This window comes from Plectropomus leopardus, chromosome 14 (assembly GCF_026936395.1).
Source record: "Plectropomus leopardus strain MGB_pleo_1.0 chromosome 14, ASM2693639v1, whole genome shotgun sequence".
Taxonomy (NCBI): Eukaryota; Metazoa; Chordata; class Actinopteri; order Perciformes; family Serranidae; genus Plectropomus; species Plectropomus leopardus.
Window position 1 is genome coordinate 30,085,043 of NC_142189.1, and position 19,305 is coordinate 30,104,347.

At 36.8% G+C, this 19,305-nt stretch overlaps 1 protein-coding gene across 1 annotated transcript; it reads left to right on the top strand.

Moving 5' to 3' along the window:
- The first annotated feature begins 3,522 nt into the window (after window positions 1–3,522).
- Window positions 3,523–16,190, top strand: gnmt (glycine N-methyltransferase). The gene is made up of 6 exons (XM_042501117.2): window positions 3,523–3,854; window positions 9,227–9,354; window positions 9,524–9,637; window positions 9,735–9,877; window positions 12,805–12,926; window positions 13,742–16,190. Exons 1-6 carry the CDS (start codon window positions 3,646–3,648, stop codon window positions 13,911–13,913), a joined length of 888 nt encoding a protein of 295 aa, XP_042357051.1. The 5' UTR covers window positions 3,523–3,645; the 3' UTR covers window positions 13,914–16,190.
- Window positions 16,191–19,305: the final 3,115 nt, after the last annotated feature.

A 19,305-nucleotide genomic window follows, 5' to 3' on the forward strand; every position in this document is an offset into this window, starting at 1 on the left:
CAGTATCACAGCATCATATCTTGTTGCAGTTTCCCACAGCTGCCACTAGATGTTACTATAGAGACATATTTTACTCAGAGCGCCTAACAAACCACTTATTACCAGCGACAACCTATTTAACCCTTAGGGTCAACTTTAATTTTACACACACTTGTATTTCTCCGTGCACAAAATGTAATTTTTACTTTCATTGATTTTTTTTTTCACCTACATCAGTTGTTATCATGAATATGAAACACTCACAGTTTTTTTTCCCTTCAATTTTAACCCTTTAAATTCCAGGTTTTGTCATGATGCCACTATGTTTTTAGATACATGCTTATTAGAATTTTAATATTATTATTTTGATTACCACAGCCTGGGATATGTCAATAATTATTATTATTTTTTGTGCAGTGTCAAATACTCACTCATTCTGCTCTGCAACCAAAAAACATATGATTTTCTATTTTCATTGAGTTTATTTATCAGTCCTAATCCTAACTAAATGTTTTCAGAATATTAACCCTGTAAACGCCAGGTTTCTCTCATGATGTCAGTATGTTTTAATAATATTAATTATTTTCAATATAATTTTTGTTTGTTTTTAATCACAGTCTGGGATATGTCAATGATTTGCAGCAACATTGATTGTGACAGCACACCTATTGGAAATTGCATATATTTTCTCAATATGACAAATATGGTTTTAAAAAAAATGATGTCATCAGGTGGAAAATTTTGAAAATGACAAATTCCAACTCAGAAGCCCAGAATACTCAGAATTAATACAATGCATGTTTTATGCTTTAATGGCTCTAGGACCAAAAATGTCAGTTTGAATGGGCTTCAACTGAGCATTTTTCACACAGTATGAATGTAGCAGTTTTGCTTCCACGGTGTGTTTTACACTTATTGTAGGAGCTGAGCTGGAAAGTCACATATTAAACAAAAATACACAATCTTTCTAAAAATGTATGCCATATTCATGAACACAGCCAAAATTACTCCCAAAATGAAGAATGAAAAGCTTGTAAATTGCACCCTGCAGTCCCTGAGGGTTAAAATAAGCCACCGCAGAGAAGACACCAATAGTTCCAGAAACAAAGATCAGTTAAATGGTCAACTGGTAAAACTATCAAATGACAGAGAAAATCCTGATTGTAAACATCTGGTTCTAAGCAGGAGAGAAACTTTGACCGTCATCTATTGCTGCCTTTATCTCACTGGGTCTTTGCCTGCTTTTTCCTCCTCTCTCCCAGAAAAGAAACACAAGATAAGACTGTTAATGACAGGAATTCCAGTGTGTAATAAGTAAAGAAACACCGTGGCTGTGTGTTGCTTTCACAGACTTTGATCAGGCACACAGGCGCAACACTGAATGAACAAACACCAAAGAAAACATGTAATTGTAGATCAGTGGTGGTGGAAATCTCATACTGTGCTTGGAAAATTGGAACTTTCAAGCATTATGATTTTAGATAAATTAAAACATGATGACAGATATCGAAATGCACAGTCCAAATCAACATATTTCTGCATGCATGAAGTATTTGGACAGGGACACATTTATGGTGTACTGGCTGTGTACGGAAGCAAATAAAAGACAGTTTTTGAATTTTAACAGCTCCTGAATTATAAATATTTACATTTAAATACCACTAAATTCATATCATTACAGTATTTTACTTTAAAAACTAAGTAATTAAGTTATTCTAAATACACCTCTATAAAAATAAAATATGATTATTTTAACTTTTTTTTTTTTTTTTATCTGAACTTGACCAGTTGCAATTGGCTGGTTTTCTGTTCTTTTTCTCTTTGACATAATTTCAAATTTTAAATTTAATTTCAAATTGAAGGTTTGATTTTAATTCAAATAATTTAGGTTACCTAGATCTGTTTGTTTTTTTTTAATTCTGACGTTTAAGTTTTTTATCATAATTTTTGAACAATGAAAAACACATTATCATTACCTTTAAGACAATAAGCAGTTATGGCTAATGAATGAATTTTGAAAAATGGAGACAGTTGATTAAATATGACACAAATTCCAGTCATATTTAGATCTAAAAATTCAAGTTGAAGTTAATTTTATAGGGTTTAATTCAGAACACATTAATTCAGATAGAAAGTCGGATACATACCGTTTAAATTTCGATATTCAGTATATTCAGTAGCGGTTTAATTTCAAATACTCATAATTGTTTTTTGTTTCCATAAGGTCAGAAGGTCAATGATGTCTCAGTGTAGAAAGGGTCAGATAAACAGTGAAGGGATTGTAGCTGTTAACGTACAAGTTTTAATAAGACCAAAACACAGTGAAAAAAACCACCTGAAAAAAAAAATGTGAACATGAATGAAATGCAACCTCAGTGATTCAGGACAGGTCATGCATATATATATATATATATATATATATATATATATATATATATATATATATGATGTGTATTATATAAGATATTTCTTGAAGTCACTTAACTTAACATGTGTCTGCACACATGTTTGTAACTATAAGTCTGGGCTCCCAGTTTCACCCATTGGACACAGAAAATCAGAATGCATTTGTTGTGAGTACATAAATTATTGACTGCACAGCTATTATTATTAGTTATTATTAGAGGAAGTGGAGTTGTAGGCCACCATGTGACCTCATTCTTCTGTTCTCTTGAAAATAGGTGTGTATGTGATGAACAGAGAACACATTGTAAAGTTGTTGATAAGACTGGGTGGTACAAACCTAACCTGGATGGCACCGGTTGTGGCTGACACAGCCTCAGCTCTGCCAGTTAATACATGGACCTTTTTAAGCTTCATGGGCCAATCACAACAAGAGGAGTTCACTTTTTGAGGAGGGAACAAAAAAAAAAAAGGAAAAACATTTTGTACAATGTGTATCTGGACACATTTAGGGTGCTTTGTTCCTTTTCTCTACTCTGTATCATGCTTTTTGTTTTTTGTGATATGTTTTTGAGTTCATATACTTACAATAAGTAATATGCACTCTGTGTTTAGACCGTACATGAAGTTATAAGTATAGCATAGATTTGCAAATGAACTGTGAATAATATTTATTATGTAATTTTGTAAAACAAATATTAGATAATTCGGTAGCAGTGTGTCCAGGCTGCATGATGAAATAATGAATGATATAATATTTGAGAGATAATGAGGAAGAGAATTTCAATTTTTACACCTGAGTTTAGCCTCACAGGCAACACCTTTCCTTAGTCAGTGAATTAATTCTGCTTTACTATGCAGCCCGGCTAATCTCAAACCTGAGCCTAACCTTAACATCTGTCAACCAAAGTATCCGAATAACCCAGTTGTGCGTTATTTTATAATGAAGCAAATGTGTAAATGATCCTGAGAGGCCATTTTAGGCCACGAAATGCATCAAACCTAACGTGAGGGGCGTCTGCAAACGTAAACACGGAAGTGGGGGCCGTCTCGCGCTTCGCCCTATCACAAAGTAGGCGTCAGTTCATACAACAGTGTTATTGGGTTAAAGTTTGCCCCCCTCCCCTCGTTGTCATACAAGTAATAACAACTTAAGCTAGCATGTGGACAGAGTACTTGTTAGACAAGTAGCTCGTTTACGCCACGAACGTTAAACGTTGTCACTTTGCAGAGTTAGCTATCAGAAAACAGCCAAGCAGCAGCATGTCGGCCGACGGCGTGTTTAGGACCCGCTCTCTTGGTGTGGCCGCCGAGGGTCTTCCTGACCAGTACGCCGACGGCAAAGCAGCCAAAGTCTGGGAGTTGTACATCGGAGACACGCAGAGTAGGACGCAGGAGTACAAAAGCTGGGTGGTGTCTTTGCTGAAAGAGCACGGTGTGCGGAGGGTGCTGGACGTAGCCTGCGGAACAGGGTAATGTCAGGCCGACTCAGCAGTTTCACACGCTGCTTTCAGAGGGGGTTCGGTTTGGGCTGGTGTGGCAGTGAACACGTCACCAAACTCTATGAAAAATGCGTTCAATTTAATATTTACCCTTATATATCAGCAAATGTAACGCGCCCAGTCCAAACTTTTTTACATTTTCTTTATTTTCACCACCCAGTTTTTAATTCGGCTTTAGTTTTTTCTTTTTGTTTTGTTTTTTTAAGTCGAGGCTAAATTATTTACAAGACCTGTGTTACCAAACTCCATTAAAAATGTGGTCAGTTTAAACTTAACCCTTAAGTATCTGCAAAACCAACATCCCTAGTGCAAACTTTTAGACATTTTCTATATTTGCACAACCCAGTCGTCAGTCCGGCATTAGTTCTGTTTAGCATGTCTACATTGTTTAAATAGAATTAATCTAGCGACCCTGTTTTTATTTGTAGCGTCTGTGATAAATTATGTTTGAAACGTTGCAATGCCAAAACATGCAGAGTTGTCTGTTAAGTGTATGCCGAATTGAAAACTAAACCCTTTTATTAAAACGTGCAGTCGTGTTAAAAAAGTTATGCAACATGCTGATCAAAACTGGGCTCCCATAATCGCCCAACAGGTTTGTGAATGGGTGTGAACATGCTTGAAGTACAGACTGATTATACAGTATATGTAAGATGTGAATTTTGCCACGTGTTATTTTGGGCATATCTTTTCCTTCTTTTTTTTTTCTTGTTTTTTTTTTCTTGTGCTTGGAAGAGCCACAGAAGAATAAAAAAATGAATTAAAGATGTAATTTCAGGTTCAGATCACTCACTATTTAAAAGTATTAGAATGCCTATTTTGCTCAGCAATGAATAAGCTAGACTGATTTTTTATAGATAATCAAGTTCACTTGACTTTCCTGGAATTTCAGATGGCTGACCCTTTTACTCCAGACAAAATCCGGATTAGGCGAGAGGGTGATGAATGAAAGTGCAGAGTTGCACCAGCCTCAGTGCTGGTTGCTGCCTCAGGCTGCAGTAGAGAGCTGGTACCATGAGCTGAGCCAGAAGTGTTTTTATGTTTCAACTAAGAGGGCTTATAAGACTTAATCAAAGGCCTCAAGATAAAAGTGTTATTGTGCAGCTCGTATACATTTTTTGCTTTTTACATTTTTACAGGTTACCCAAATTTGAAGCACATTTAAATCCACATGGGGCTAGTAAATGTGGGATGTACTGTTTTGTTTGTTAAAGGGATACTTCACACCCCCAGATGATAAATAGTAATTCAGTTACTCACCCTGTGTTATTGCGAAATCATGATGAAAACTTTTTTTCAGTCACACACCTGCTCTGTTTTATGCAAAAATGTTAGTAATAGTAATGATTTAGCAAAAATGACTTGATAAATGAGACTTGGAATATTCTGCATGAGGTGTGTGAGAGTTTGTAAAAAGATGTTTTGATGTTGTTTTGCTGATGTTCCCCATTCATTTCAATCTTCGGATTCTTCATTCACTGTGCGAGAAAAACAAAGATTTGATCCAGAGTTCAATGTAATGGGGTGAATAATTCAAAAAATATACGGAGGGTAAAGGTACAAGGTAGATTTATTAGCTTTAGTAGTTTTAAAAAATGAAATAAAAATCTGTCCTTAATTCTGCTACATCTTTTGGAGTGGAAGGAAGAATTTCAGGATTCTCACTGCCTGGGTAACGATGCTGTGAAGTATTCCTTTAAAGTAAAGGCTAGCTGCTGAATGTGCGTGAATGTGAGAGATAGCAGATGGAGGGTTCAGTGGTGGATGAGCTGGTTCTGGGTTGTTGCAGGGAGTTTTGACTGGTTTCATGTAATCTGTTCACCTCTGCTGATAGTGTATCTGTGACCTGGAACAACAGCAAGGCCACTGGCTCAACTCAGACAAGACAACATACTTTAACCTGTTCGTGTTAGCCCCTCAATTCACTTCAATTGGCCTCTCTGTCTGGGAGTAATTGTGCATCGGGTGCAATATTATCATTTATTTAATCATTTTATGACATGTTCAATATGCATTCAGTGAGGGTTGAAGAAATGTGTCTCTTTTTAACCCTTAGGGCCCACTTTAATATCACACACTTGTATTGATCTGCATGCAGAATGCATCTTTCAAAATCAAGCTTTGAAAAATGTTATACATTTACATTATTTTCTACTATGTAGAGGTAATTTTCTAAACAATATCAGTCCTAATCATAAATATCAAATATTTAAAATTTTTTTGAATTTTAACCCTTTAAATGCCAGGTTTTTGTGATGAATCCACTATGTTTAAAAGAACGCACAAGAAATGAATTATTTTCAATACACTACATGCAAAGGAGATTTTTTTTGTTCTTAATCATCACAGCCTGGGATATGTCAATGATTTGCAGCAACACTGATTGTGACAGTGAACCTAGTGAAAATTGCTTGTATTTTCTCCATATAACAACTATGGTAAAAATGACGGCATCAGGTGGAAAATAGTAAAAATGACAAATTTCAAGGCAAAAGCCCAGAATGATACCCAGAAGTAATGCAAGTCATGTTTTTTATGCTTTGATGACTATGGGATCAAAAATTACAGTTTGAATGGGTTTCAATGATGCATTTTTTGTACTTAACAGTATGAATGTAACAATTTAGTTTCCACAGTGTATTTTAGACTTATTGTAGAAGCTGAGCTGGAAATTCCATGATTAAACAGCAATGCACAATCATGCTAAAATTTGTGCCATATGCATGAACACAGCCAGAATTATAAAAAAAAAAAAAATGAAGAATGAAAAGCACTTAAAATGCACCAAATAGTCCCTAAGGGTTAATCACCAAGAAAACCCCTCTATTTGGCTGATTAATAATACAGAGCTGATAATCTTCATCATAATGCCCTCCAGTTTTCATTTCTCACATGGCTTCTGGGATCCAGTATGGAAATCAGCATGAACACACTCTGACCCCATTCAGTAGTAGAAGTGTGTCTTAGCGGCACAACCAAACGGGGTGATGTAAACACACTCACAGTGGAATGAGGTTACACATGGCCTCACTATTTTTGGCTGTCTGTGATGCAAGGCTATCCAGTTGTTCTGCCTTCAAATTTAGCAGCAACTTATGTAAGAGCAGAAGAAGCTGCAGATTATGCTTTTAATTTAAGGATATGACCCACAGTGGGGTTTTTTATTTGCTTTTTTTTTGTTTGGCCTTGGGCCTGTTGTGTAATTGCAATTGAATCAAAGTTTGTGAAAATGTTCCCTATTCTCAAGTACGAGGTAGAACTTTGGGGTATTATTATGTAGTTGTACTCTGCATTCTTACTATTGGTTTGTTTGTCTCACTGTATTCATACTCTTGTTTTTTTTCTAGTTCTATACTGTTATATTTATCACCAGTTGTTGATAATGGCTGGAGTTTTTTTCAGGTCATTGTGCAATGAGCCTCACTCCTTGTCACTGTTTTGCCTTTTCTTTAACTTATCCTTAGCAAGGACTGAGAGTCAATTTGATTTTGTCATTTAATTTTTCCACAGCTCTTGCACATTGTTTAACATTAACTCACAACTAGTTACTCTTTGGAAAGAGTTCCACTCATACAAGAGACTTCAGGGCAAGACGAGTCCAGACAAAACTCAACAGCCGCTTAAACCAGACTGTGTTTTGACCTGGGTTTATGTTCTGCCAGGTTTTGTAAGCAAAAAAAGATATTATCAAATAAATCAACCATCTCTTTGCAAAACCATTGCTGAACATTTCAGATATGTGTCTCACTTTGCTGTTGTGCACAGTAGAGTGTGTTATTAGCAGTAGAGCTGAACCTTACTCAGATTTTTTTTTCAGTTGAATCAGATTTGCTGTTGAATTGAAATATTCAGCTACTACTTCTAGGTGCTATATCGTTGCCAAATGTACTTACTTGTTTCTTGAAGAAGATATGCTTCTCATATGAGCAGCTTCTTCAGTTCTGAAGAGGTCACTCATCCAAGTTGCTTCTTCAGTTCTCAACTTTCAGTTGAGAACTGAAGAAGCCGCTCTGATAAGAAATATCTTCAAGAAACTCAAGCAAGTCCAGTTGCCTACGATAAAGGACTTAGAATTACCATGACCTCGATGACTCAGAATCTTCATCAACAAATTTGACTATTAGTTCATTTTGTCCATATAGAGTTTCAGAGTTTAAACCATAGACTGCATATTAAGATGGACAACATGTCCCCAGTTACCCCCGCTGAAGCTAAAATGAAGCTAAACTATCCTGGATACGGCTGTTGCTATCTTGCGCTGGTGACATCATTCAGAGCAGGAGTCTGCAGTCTGGATATCTGCGGAGGAGGTCCCCCCAAAAGCCCATCCAACCAGAACTGAATAACTCATTAAAACCAAGCTTATCATGAAACGATTACTTGAAGAAACATCAGGATGATGAGAACTATCTTACTTCTAAGCAGAAGGAAGACGATAACGTTACCTTGAAGGCAGAACTGTAAAAGTCTTTCCTCCTCTGGGAAGCTTCCTTTGATTCACTCAGACTCAATGTGGTTCTGTGTCAGCAGCTGCCTGTACCGAAGAGAAACGTAAAAGCAAAGAGCGCTAACTCTGCAGCTAAATCAGAATGTCCCCAGATGGACACTGCATACCGATTGACTGATAACAAACAAAAAAGGCAACTGCTCAACATGAAAAACTCTGCAACTGATGATTTGAATCTCCAGATTTCAGGAGGCAGCCTTAATTAGCAGAGCCAAAGACTGTATAACATAATGGACGTAAGCGCTGTGACATCGGCCTTTGAGTTACAGAGTTGTGTTTTAAAACAAGTTTTGCATTTAAGACATTGCCATCCTTTTTTTAAAATATTTTTTTATTAACCATAAGTGATCATATTTGGACAACAGCGTGGAGATATTTCTAATGCTACTACTACGCTTGTTACTAGTTACCATGTTGTGTTTACGGCTATGGTGAACTATGGCAGTGCTATTTTTACATTACCTTACCAATGTTTTTGAGTTTGTAGCAACTTGTCAATGGACGTTACCCTCCTGCACTATTAAGCAGACTAGTCCTTAATTCAGCCTCAGTCTTAATAACATTTGCAGTTGTCATTAATGTTGAAATTAACGACCAAAGCTGTTATTTTGTAACATGTTTATTTCTGCTGTAAAGTTGAACATTTTAACATAAAGGTCAGGAGACTGACTTGCTTCTGGAGTGTCCAGTTTTGTGCTGCAGTTATTAGAGATGCTGTGTTGGCTTCGTTTTTCATCCCCAGAGGTTACTGCTTGAGCAGAGCTTTTGAGGTCATTCTGTTGATATATATAGAACACTTATTTACAGAGCATACATGTTCTCTGTTTTTTTTTAGAGTTGACTCCATTATGTTGGTGGAGGAGGGCTTTAATATGACAAGCGTGGATGCCAGTGACAAAATGCTCAAGTATGCTCTGAAGTCAAGGTGGGAGAGGAGAAAAGAAACAGCTTTTGACCAGTGGGGTATGGCATTTTTCATTTTATTCACATTTGATTGTCATGTTTGACTGTTGAAAACACTTGAACATTACATAAACCAGTCTTTATTGAATAAATTAGCATCTGATGGCATTCTCATGTTTTCTCTCTTAATGTTTTCCTCTCTGTCCATTCTCTTCCCTCTGATTCTCAGTGATTGAAGAGGCCAACTGGTTGACGTTACCAGAGGATATTCAGAAACCAGGAGCTGGCTTCGATGCTGTTATCTGCCTCGGCAACTCATTTGCCCACTTACCAGACTTTAAAGGTATGCGAGAGATAAAGTGACAGCAATTATCATAAATAACGAAAGAACATTAAGTTAACAGGGTATCATCATGTTAGTGATGTTTTAATGCTCTCAGGGGACCAGAGTGACCAAAAGCTGGCCCTTCAGAACATTGCCAGCATGGTCAGACCAGGTGGGATCCTCATCATCGACCACCGTAACTACGACTACATCCTGGAAACCGGGCGGGCGCCACAAGGCAAAAATATCTATTATAAGGTATGAAACATAATGGAGTTAGTGGGTATAAACTATTATGTAGATGTATCAATTTGTATCAGAATTTCTGCTTGGTCCGGCAGCTGGGCGATGCTCGATTCAACTCTATCCAAAATGCCGGCAAACTTTCACAAGTCACAAACTTTCTCATGTTACAGCTAAAGAGTACACAAAAATATGAAAACATTAGAGGTGAGAAACAGGCAGTGCAGTAATACAGTCTTAATTCATATTTGATCAGACCTGCTTAGTTTGACAGTTTGAAGGGTTTTTGCAAGCAGTAATTGACATTAATGACAGCTGCGTTAGAGGCTCCACAGCAACTGCAGACACAATGCAGTGGCACAGAGGAGGAGTAACTTTACACTGTAAGGCTCTGAGAAAACATTTTCTTCTCTCTTTTGCTTAGAAGTGGTGAATTTACAGCTCACAGCAACTTAATATGACAATGTCTCTGGCTTTTGTTTGATATCTAGTGTAAGCAAAAAATGTTGCACATTTGCAGATCTGTGGTTAGTGCAATGTCACTGTCACACTGAATGACCCGCTGAGCTTGTTCAAACTTTATATGGAAAAAAGAATCACGGAATATTCATCTTGAACAGCAGAATCTGATTCGACTGGCATAATTCTGAAGGGTGTGCAACTCAAAGCAAAACTGACGTCTGACAACAGCCGATGGGTTCCACGATCGTATTCCAATTTTCTGAAACATATTTTGGTCTATGTTTAGCTGTAAAATAAGAAAGTTTGTGACTTGGCTGCCATTATAGATACAGTTAAACGAGAATACCAAGCGCTGCCCACCAACTTTCGGACCAAATTTCTCATTTTACAGCTAAACAGTACATTTAAATATGTTTCTTAAACCATTTGAGGCAGAAAATAGGCAATGCAGTAACAGAATCTTGATTCATAATTGCTCTATCGTTAGCGCATTTAGCTTGTTTACTATATTACATGAATGTTGCTGTCACATTGAATGTCCCGCTGAGCCCGTTCAAACTTTTAAACTTTATATGGAAAAAAAATGAATTGTGGAATATTCATATTGAACAGCAGAATCTAATTTGACTGGCGTAATTCTGAGTCGGGTACAAAGCAAAGTTAACGTCCAACAATAGCCGATGGGTTCCAAGATCATATTACGGTTAAAATATTTTTGTGTACTGTTTAGCTATAAAATAAGAAAATTTGTGACCTGGCTGCGGTTAAACAGTACATTAAGATATGTTTCTGAAAACATTTGAGGCAAAAAATAGGCAATGCAGTAACAGAATCTTAATTCATATTTGATCAGTGCTGCCTAGTTTGACTGCAGTTCATGGAGCGATTGACACGATTGTCAACTGTGTTAAAGACACCTGGCACTATATTCTAGCAAATGTCAGTAGAGGCAGAAGGAGGGACATGACTTTATTCACAGATTATCTTTCTAATGTAGTTCTTTCTTCATATAGTGACACTTTCATGAAATATGACAGAGTCGTTTTCATAAAAGTTACCAACTGTGTCTTTAATACTTGGTAGCCGTACTTCTGGTTTGGTCTCACTCTCCAACAAACAGAGTCTGCGTTTGTTGGTGGGAAGCCAGAGGGGGATCACGATCAAAGGGAGTGGATCCCTCTCAGGAAAGCGAAAGAGAAGAGAGAAGAGAAAGAGAATTAGTCTGATGTGTTTCAGAAATCACGTGGCTGCTTACATTCTCCTCAGGCCGCCAGTGTCAACAATATTACACAGAAACTGAAACTGAAGAAAAGCCAAAGGGCAATGGTTTATTTCAATGTATTACAGGTTATATAAAAAGCAAATTAATGCGTTTGTTTAATGTTTACATAGTGCTTTTGGCTTTGGAGTCCTGGTTCTGTAATAGTCCATTGTAAAATGCCAAGAATCCACTGGTGCAGTTTTGCCAAAAGTGAAAACATTTTTTGTGTTTTTTCCTAACCATTTGACCATGTAGGTTTTCATATTTTATTCACTTCTATTTGAGCCAGACAGTCAAATGAACAAGCTAGTTTTTGAAATGATTCCCAAAGAAAAGTGAAATGCATTACGAGCTCATAAGAGACGACTTAAAGATGTCAACGGAGACCAAAGACATCAGCCTGACGGTAAATAAGAGTTCTGCTCTATCTGACTCTTTATTGCTCCATGAAGAGGAGTCAGACAGACAGTATTGTTTATGAATGGTTTATTTACACCATCCCTAGCAGCAGCTGAGTTTAAGACCTAAATCTCTATCCAGAGCCTGCCGGATATTGTGAGATTTTAAATGAAAGTGGCCCCAGAGAAACAGAAGGAAATGTGGATGGAACTGTGTTTTAAGACTGTTTTTATCAGGTGATGTCAGGAGAACTGAGGAAGTATCCATTTGGGATTGGAAAGAAGGAAAAATATTTCAAGTTTGTACACTTAAAATAATGTGTAGCATCAACTTTGTAGCAAAAATGCACATTTATTTGTACAGAGCATGGTACCGTGACAGCATACATTTGGGTTCAGTTAAATAACCCATTGTGCAATTTATTATCCATCTTAGCCGAAAGATATGATGTGGAAATATAAAGATAAAACAGCAGGCGCCAAAAACAACCAGCCATATTTGATTTATTTTTCTCAAAACAAGTTCCATATTCTTTAATCCAGCCAGAGAATGAACAAACCAGCTGGAAGGCCTAAATGGAAATACTAAATCAACAGTCTTGTGCTCGAGTGAAATCCACTTCTGATACCTCTGTAATCCCAGAGTCTGCTCTCGTGGTCCAACTCTGTACTCCATAACAGCAAGAGCTACTACCTCCTGCCTCTCTTCAGTCACTGCTGACACTGGTCACCACTGTAGAAGAGATGAAAGGTTGTGATAAGTATTTTGAATCCTAACCCTCATCAACACAGCTCATAAGTGTGTGTGTGTTTTGGTGCAGAGTGATCTAACTCAGGACATCTCCACCTCGGTGCTGTGGGTCAACAACAAGCCTCATATGATCACTCTGGACTACACCATCCAGGTGCCCAAGGCTGCCATCAACAATCTTCCTGAAGTCAGGTCGGTCAGCACTCTGCAACACTGACAGCACCATTATATGAGAAAAAAAGCCTCTTTTATGGAATGAATATAATACTTATATATATTAATATGTCATTTTCTGTTTGTTTATTTCAATATAAAATGTACTTGGTAATCAATTTAGCCATTGCTAATTGGATACAATTACCAGAATTGAATGTCAATTTTTTGGGGAATTCAGCAAATTAAATATGTAATAAAAAACAAGCATTTCATCACATTGATGCAAAAATCATGTCATACACCCAGAGATGTTGAGGAATTCTAAAGAAATTGTTAAAGTCCTCTCGCTAAACAACAATAACGTTTGTTTTTTTGTTTTTAAACTTTTTCTTTTTTCTCTAGTTTGGTTGGAATAAATCCTCAATTTACCAAGTTAGATGTAAAAAATCATGCCGTTACTCCCCACGGTGGTGCTGTATTTTTTAGCTTAGCTGCCTGTTCCAATAAATAGTATTCAAAAACCTTTTTATAAACAGGATTTTTAAATATCCTGGTGTACTGTTATACCATGATACCACCCAAGCCTATGTGTGTGTGGTGTGTGTGTTTGTATATCTCTCTCGCTGTCTTTCTCTCTCTCCATATATATATATATATATATATATATATATATAGATAGATAGATAGATAGATATATGTATATATTCTCTAGTGTAAAAGGAACATGTTATCTCATATCCACTTGCATAAGTTACTTTTTTCAGTCAAGGTCGACACTACACATTAGGAGGTAACTTTTTAAGAGTGGTTGGAGAAACTAACGTGTGCACGCTTTTGTTTGTCTCCCGCAGTAAATTTCGTCTGTCCTACTACCCTCACCGTCTGGAGAGCTTCAAAGGTTTACTGAACGACGCCTTCAACAGCAAAATGGAGCACAGCGTCTACGGAGATTTCAAGACATACATCCCAGGCCAGGCCCAGGCCCCGTGCTACTTCATCCATGTCTGTAAGAAGACAGCCTGAGAGTCCTACCGACCAACAAGCTGCACACACACACACACACGCACACACTTACACTCACAGAAATTGATAAGACAATAATAGCAGTCGGTTCTCTTTAAGTCCCAACATGCTCCTACTGTCCTTCAGATTTGGCCAAAATTATATCTAAATGTATGTTTGTTTGTTTTATATTTCATCTCAGATATGTGTAGAAAAATAGATAATAATAATTTTTAAAAAGAAAGAAAGAAGCATATTAGCACTTAAATCCACCTGATAAATTGTCCAGTGTTCATACAGTAGCGGGCGTGCTGATGCCAGTAGCTGGCATTGTTATCATTACATAAGAAATTCTATTACCATTGATTTTATTTTTTTTTCCTATGGTCTGAAAAGTTGAAATTCATATAATTTGCTACATTTCATGTCATCACCAGGAGCAAATTGTTGCCTCTGATCTCTTTTTTTTTAACTTAAAAAACAGTGCAGATCATAAAGTCTCAAATAGTAACAGAAACCAAAAAATGTCAAACCAAGTATGTGAAATGTTTTCAAAAAATATCCAGTAGGGATGAGAATCACCAAATTACCCCACACTAGAATATTATCATGATGCTTAAGTCACAATATAATATTATAGCATTATTTTTTCAACTGAAAATAGTCTCCCCAAAGGAAAACTTTGTTTACATCTGTTCTTAGTCAGTTCAATTTACTTCATTTTTATCGCAGCAAAATGTATCTAGTGCACTTAAAAGCAGTCGATTTTATCATTTCATTCAAATACCAAAAGTTTGATTTTTATTTGCGAGATTAATAATTTATAGAATTGTTTATCGATACATTGTTGCCACACAAAAAATATCACAGTACTGTGCCGAATCGACCCCCCCCCCCCCAAGTATTGGACCACTGTTTTTCCCATATCTGATATTTTCAAATTGTGCTGCTCTTATGTTTTCCTTGTTTTCTTCCTGCTTCGTGCTTTTCTGAACGCTGACATCCACAACAAACTTGTTTGGAAATGGTGCTGTATGTTAGTGATATTTCTCATGATGGAACACTTGATATTAATCGCCAGTAATGTACAAAGCGCTAAGATATATTCTTAGAAACCTGTGTTTTGTAAGTTTATCACAAGGGTCTTAAAACACAGATCTGTGTTTCGTGAATACAGTTGCTGTTCTTTTGCTTTTGTTTTTGAGCCGGAGAAGGAAAAAAAAGCAGATCTCATGCTGGCTCACTGCCTTTCTGCAAGTTCAGGCAAATCCCTTCACGTTCAACCTAAAGCTCTGTAGTAATCAAAGTCATGGACGTCCACTCTGAAGTGTCCTTGGCTACCTCACTAAATCTCCTGCAGCTACAGATGACCTCTGACCTCTCTGAAGCTGAAAACAAATCATAGAATCAGAGCCTGATCTTGAGAGGACGGCTTCTCATATTTTTACGGAATTTGCCTTTTCTTTGTAGCAATTTAGGTTTCGTTGAATGGTTCCTCTTATTTTTAATGGTACAAATATGTTTGCTCTATTTGAGCCAAAAACAGCTTTTACATATTCTGGACACGAATGAACATACAGCAGGTTAGAGGTGAGAGTCAGTCATTATGATCATTCTATTGAGGATTCATCCGAAAACTACTTTCACAATTATTTCAGGAATACTCATAATGAAAAGTTAAAAATGCAAATTGTTGCATTAAAGTAATAACTGGAAAACCTACAGTCTTTAAAATTGTGTTATCAACCAAAGATATTTTTTAAGTGTAATTTTCTTTTTTTTTTTTTTGCCTCAAAAGCGAGACAATCTTGAATGTGGTTCAGTTGTGCTGCACAGAACACATCTCAAATAATAGTTTACCCAAAACAGGAGAATGTGATGGAAGAATAATTTATTTTGCAGTGTTTATCCAGGTTTTGCTTCAGCACCAAATTAAAAAAGTGTTTTTTACTAGGATGAGAAAGAAGTTCTACCAGGGAGAAATCAAACATTATCACTACCCCTGCTGTTTGCCTAAACAAGAGCACATGGTGCGTTCGGATCCTCTGCCAGTGCCTCTTGTAGAACTAAATTTACGGTACGTTGTAGTTTGCATTTGAGATAAACAGTTAGTTCAGAATGTGGTAAGAATGGCTGGATGTTTTAGTGGCTTTAAAAGTTTGTGTAAAGATAAAACTATCTCACAACAGTCTTATTATGTTGCCAATTCTTTAAAAAAAAGTGTAAAAGATTTTATAATAAACAGTTATTATTGGAATTCTTTTGCATGAAATAAAAATTTAAAAAAAATTGAAATAAGCTACCTGATTCTTGTATTTATATTTTCCGTGTCAAGTTTCTTTGGCATATTTGATACTAATGATTTGGTTGGTAACTTTTCTAAAAATAACTTTTTGTAGTAACTGATATCAAGACATCCAGACAGTAGTGCATGAGACAAATCTATAAAAAAGAAAAAAAAAACATTTTTCTCCTGCTCATCAAGCTTCTTGTGGCATTTGCAAAAATGCACCAATCCAAGCGAACAGTCAGAGCCGTGGAGTCTCTAATGCAGCTGTCAATCATGTTAATCACTGTTTGTGAACTGCAGTCAATCTGATTTGGACTCAAGTAACAAATTTGATGATTTTAGACTCGACTTGATAAAATTTTAAAAAAGAAAAAAAAAGACTCGACTGTTTTAACAGCAATGACTCGTAACTTTACTTGGACTTGAACCTTTTGACTATAAAATACTTGATACCTCTCCCCCAAGCTCACAGATTAAAAAAATTATATTTAAGAGGACTTAATTTCCTGGTTTCTAACCAGTTTGACAGCATCCAAACAAGTTACATTACAGAGTATCATTTGGAAAAAATGAAACCAAAGATACTCTAGTTTGTAAACTAAAAGAACATGGTGGTTACCATAAAACAAATCAATGTGCAGCCAATAAAATACAGACAAAGACAACTTCCAAGATACTTTTTAAAAAATAAAAGTTTCTGTAAATTCAATATATTATTACTCTGTTGTTAAAATGACTGTACGTTACGAGAAGAAGGTGTGATTTGTGTTGGAGTCAAAATTCAGTGTTAAGCACTTCGGACTTGACTTGAGACTTGTCAGTCTTGACTTTGGTTCATGATTTTGGACATGAGTGCAAAGGCCTGTACTTATGTTTGAGTTGCAAAGCAACGACTTGGTCTCATCTCTGTGACACACCTGCTAATGTCACAGTTTGCTGTTCAGGTCAAGAAAAAACTCTTTTTTTGGTCCATTTGGTGACCACTTTTTCAGATTCCAAACTAATTTTTTTTTTTGCCAAAAAGTTCAGAATGTTTCAAAATTAGGGGGGAAAACCAGAGCTTAACTCATTCCATGTTGGTGGAAAAGGGGTACCAAAGTGATAATGAGCCATCATGCATGATATCCAGACCCTGACACCAAATCAGCTGGATTGAATTCAGCCATTGTTCATTTTATTATTTGCAACTTTGCTTTTACTATCGTAACAAGTCAAAAATGTCTTTGTTATTGAGGTCCCAACACCCACATAAAAAGGCATCATTGTCCTGTAAGTGCAGAATATAAGTTGAACACAAGAGGGCGGTATTACATCATATGTAACTATTGAAAAGCAGTCAAAATGCCTGAAATGAGGACCAAACTTCATTAGTAAACTTCTGCGTTTTGTCTTTCTGCATGATAAATTTTGTCATTATACCAGTGCAATTCTTTAACTTAATCTAAGCAAGATTTAAATGTCTCATTTCATTTTAATGGCACTGGTCTGGCCTCAATTATGTTTATTGTAACTGCTAAACTGTTTTGTTTCAAGACCCAAGGCCTTCAAATTTAGTTGACTTTGTTTTATATTATGGGAGATTGAAACCTATAAAAATTGATGTTTTTACCTTCTAGCTCTCAAAACTGCTGCAACAAATTAAAATCCAAAGACCAGTATAAAGTTCTCTGCCTCAATAAAGAACACAGCCTCTTCACTGTCTGACAGTTTGTCAGTGAGTGACATTTCCTACCGCGTCTGTCTGACCTCCTGAGCGTGAACTTGCTCACCGTTGTCCAGCATCTCTTCCCGTGAGTGCAGCGTCTGCAGCTCATCTCCTCTCATGTCTCCGAGGTATGCGATGAGACTCTGCGGTAGACGGCCGTGCAAGGAGCTGATACACAAACCAGATGTGAGAACCGTTTGCCAGATGTGGCTGCTCTGCTTCGCTTTGCTCCAGTTAGGGGAGTCAAAGTGGTCAACCATGACTGGCTTTACTGGGGAGGATCGCTTTCACAGCACGTCATTGGCCAAATCAAACAAAAACAGAGGGAGCTGAAAGAGACAGATTGGCTGGAAAGGAGGAGATGAGTAATTATGATTAATAATAGTTACTCTGAAAAGCCATTAAAGGAGAGGAGAAGAAAATACCTAAAATTAAGTGTTTTTACCATAAAGTATCTTGTTACAAAAGAGTTGTGGAAGTATATGTCTAGACACTTCCACATTAAATTCACTAGTCAATTATGGATTTTCTGTCTGCAGCATTTAATAATAAGATCCAGTTTTTAACACATCCTTCAACAACTGATATTAAGGCCATTCCTGACTCTTGTTTGGTTACTGTATCTATACACCCACTCATCCAGCTGTTCCATATTTTGTCTTCCTAAACTCTGCGTATCCTCTGTCACTCTGGGAAAAAACAGAGTGAAGCAACAGCAGTTTGTTTAGAGTTAATCTTCTGTAACCAGACCTGTTCTCAGAGCTCTGTACAAATTCAAGCATTATTTTGGTTAAAAGGACACAATGGGCTGCTGTAAGACTTCAAACCCTTGAAATTATGATGGAGGACTTACTGTATTTGTAACTAACAAGCCATACACAGTATGCGCAGTTTGAAGGGGTGAAGTATTTAAGTATTGTCAAACTAAGCCCCGATCTAAACTACGCCTCAGGTTTTATGTCATCCAGTAGTTTGTTTGAGATGTTTGCTAGCTTAACAAGACCAAAACAGTCTAGTCTACCATATGCTCACAAGTCATCAAACCCCAAAGCTTTCTTGTGCGTTCGGCGCAGTACGGCACCCTTTGGCGTCTCTAAAAGATGCATCTTTTATTGTCTGCATGTAACGCACAGCTGTTTACAGGGTGAAGCTTGCAACACATGGTTAAAGCTGTCAAAGCTGGCGGCTAGGTTTAGGCAACAAAACTACTTACATTTAGAAAAATCATGTTTTGGATTAAAATAAGCACGTAGCATGGCATAAATATTTCATTTGAGTGCCGGAGATCAGTTACATAACATCAGGTTAAAATTAGGGGTCGACAGGTTATCACTCTGAACCATTATTGGGGCCGATATTTGGCATTTTGACAATGATCTGTATTGGCATTTTATTTCAATGATCACCAATAAAAATAA

What these genes read in the sequence shown, in the direction of transcription:
- gnmt (XM_042501117.2), top strand. Translation starts at nt 3,646, where the DNA reads ATGTCGGCCGACGGCGTGTTTAGGACCCGCTCTCTTGGTGTGGCCGCC. An exon ending in GACGTAGCCTGCGGAACAGG is followed by an intron (nt 3,855 to 9,226) that starts GTAATGTCAGGC and finishes GTTTTTTTTTAG; the next exon opens with AGTTGACTCCATTATGTTGG. An exon ending in GCAAAAATATCTATTATAAG is followed by an intron (nt 9,878 to 12,804) that starts GTATGAAACATA and finishes GTTTTGGTGCAG; the next exon opens with AGTGATCTAACTCAGGACAT.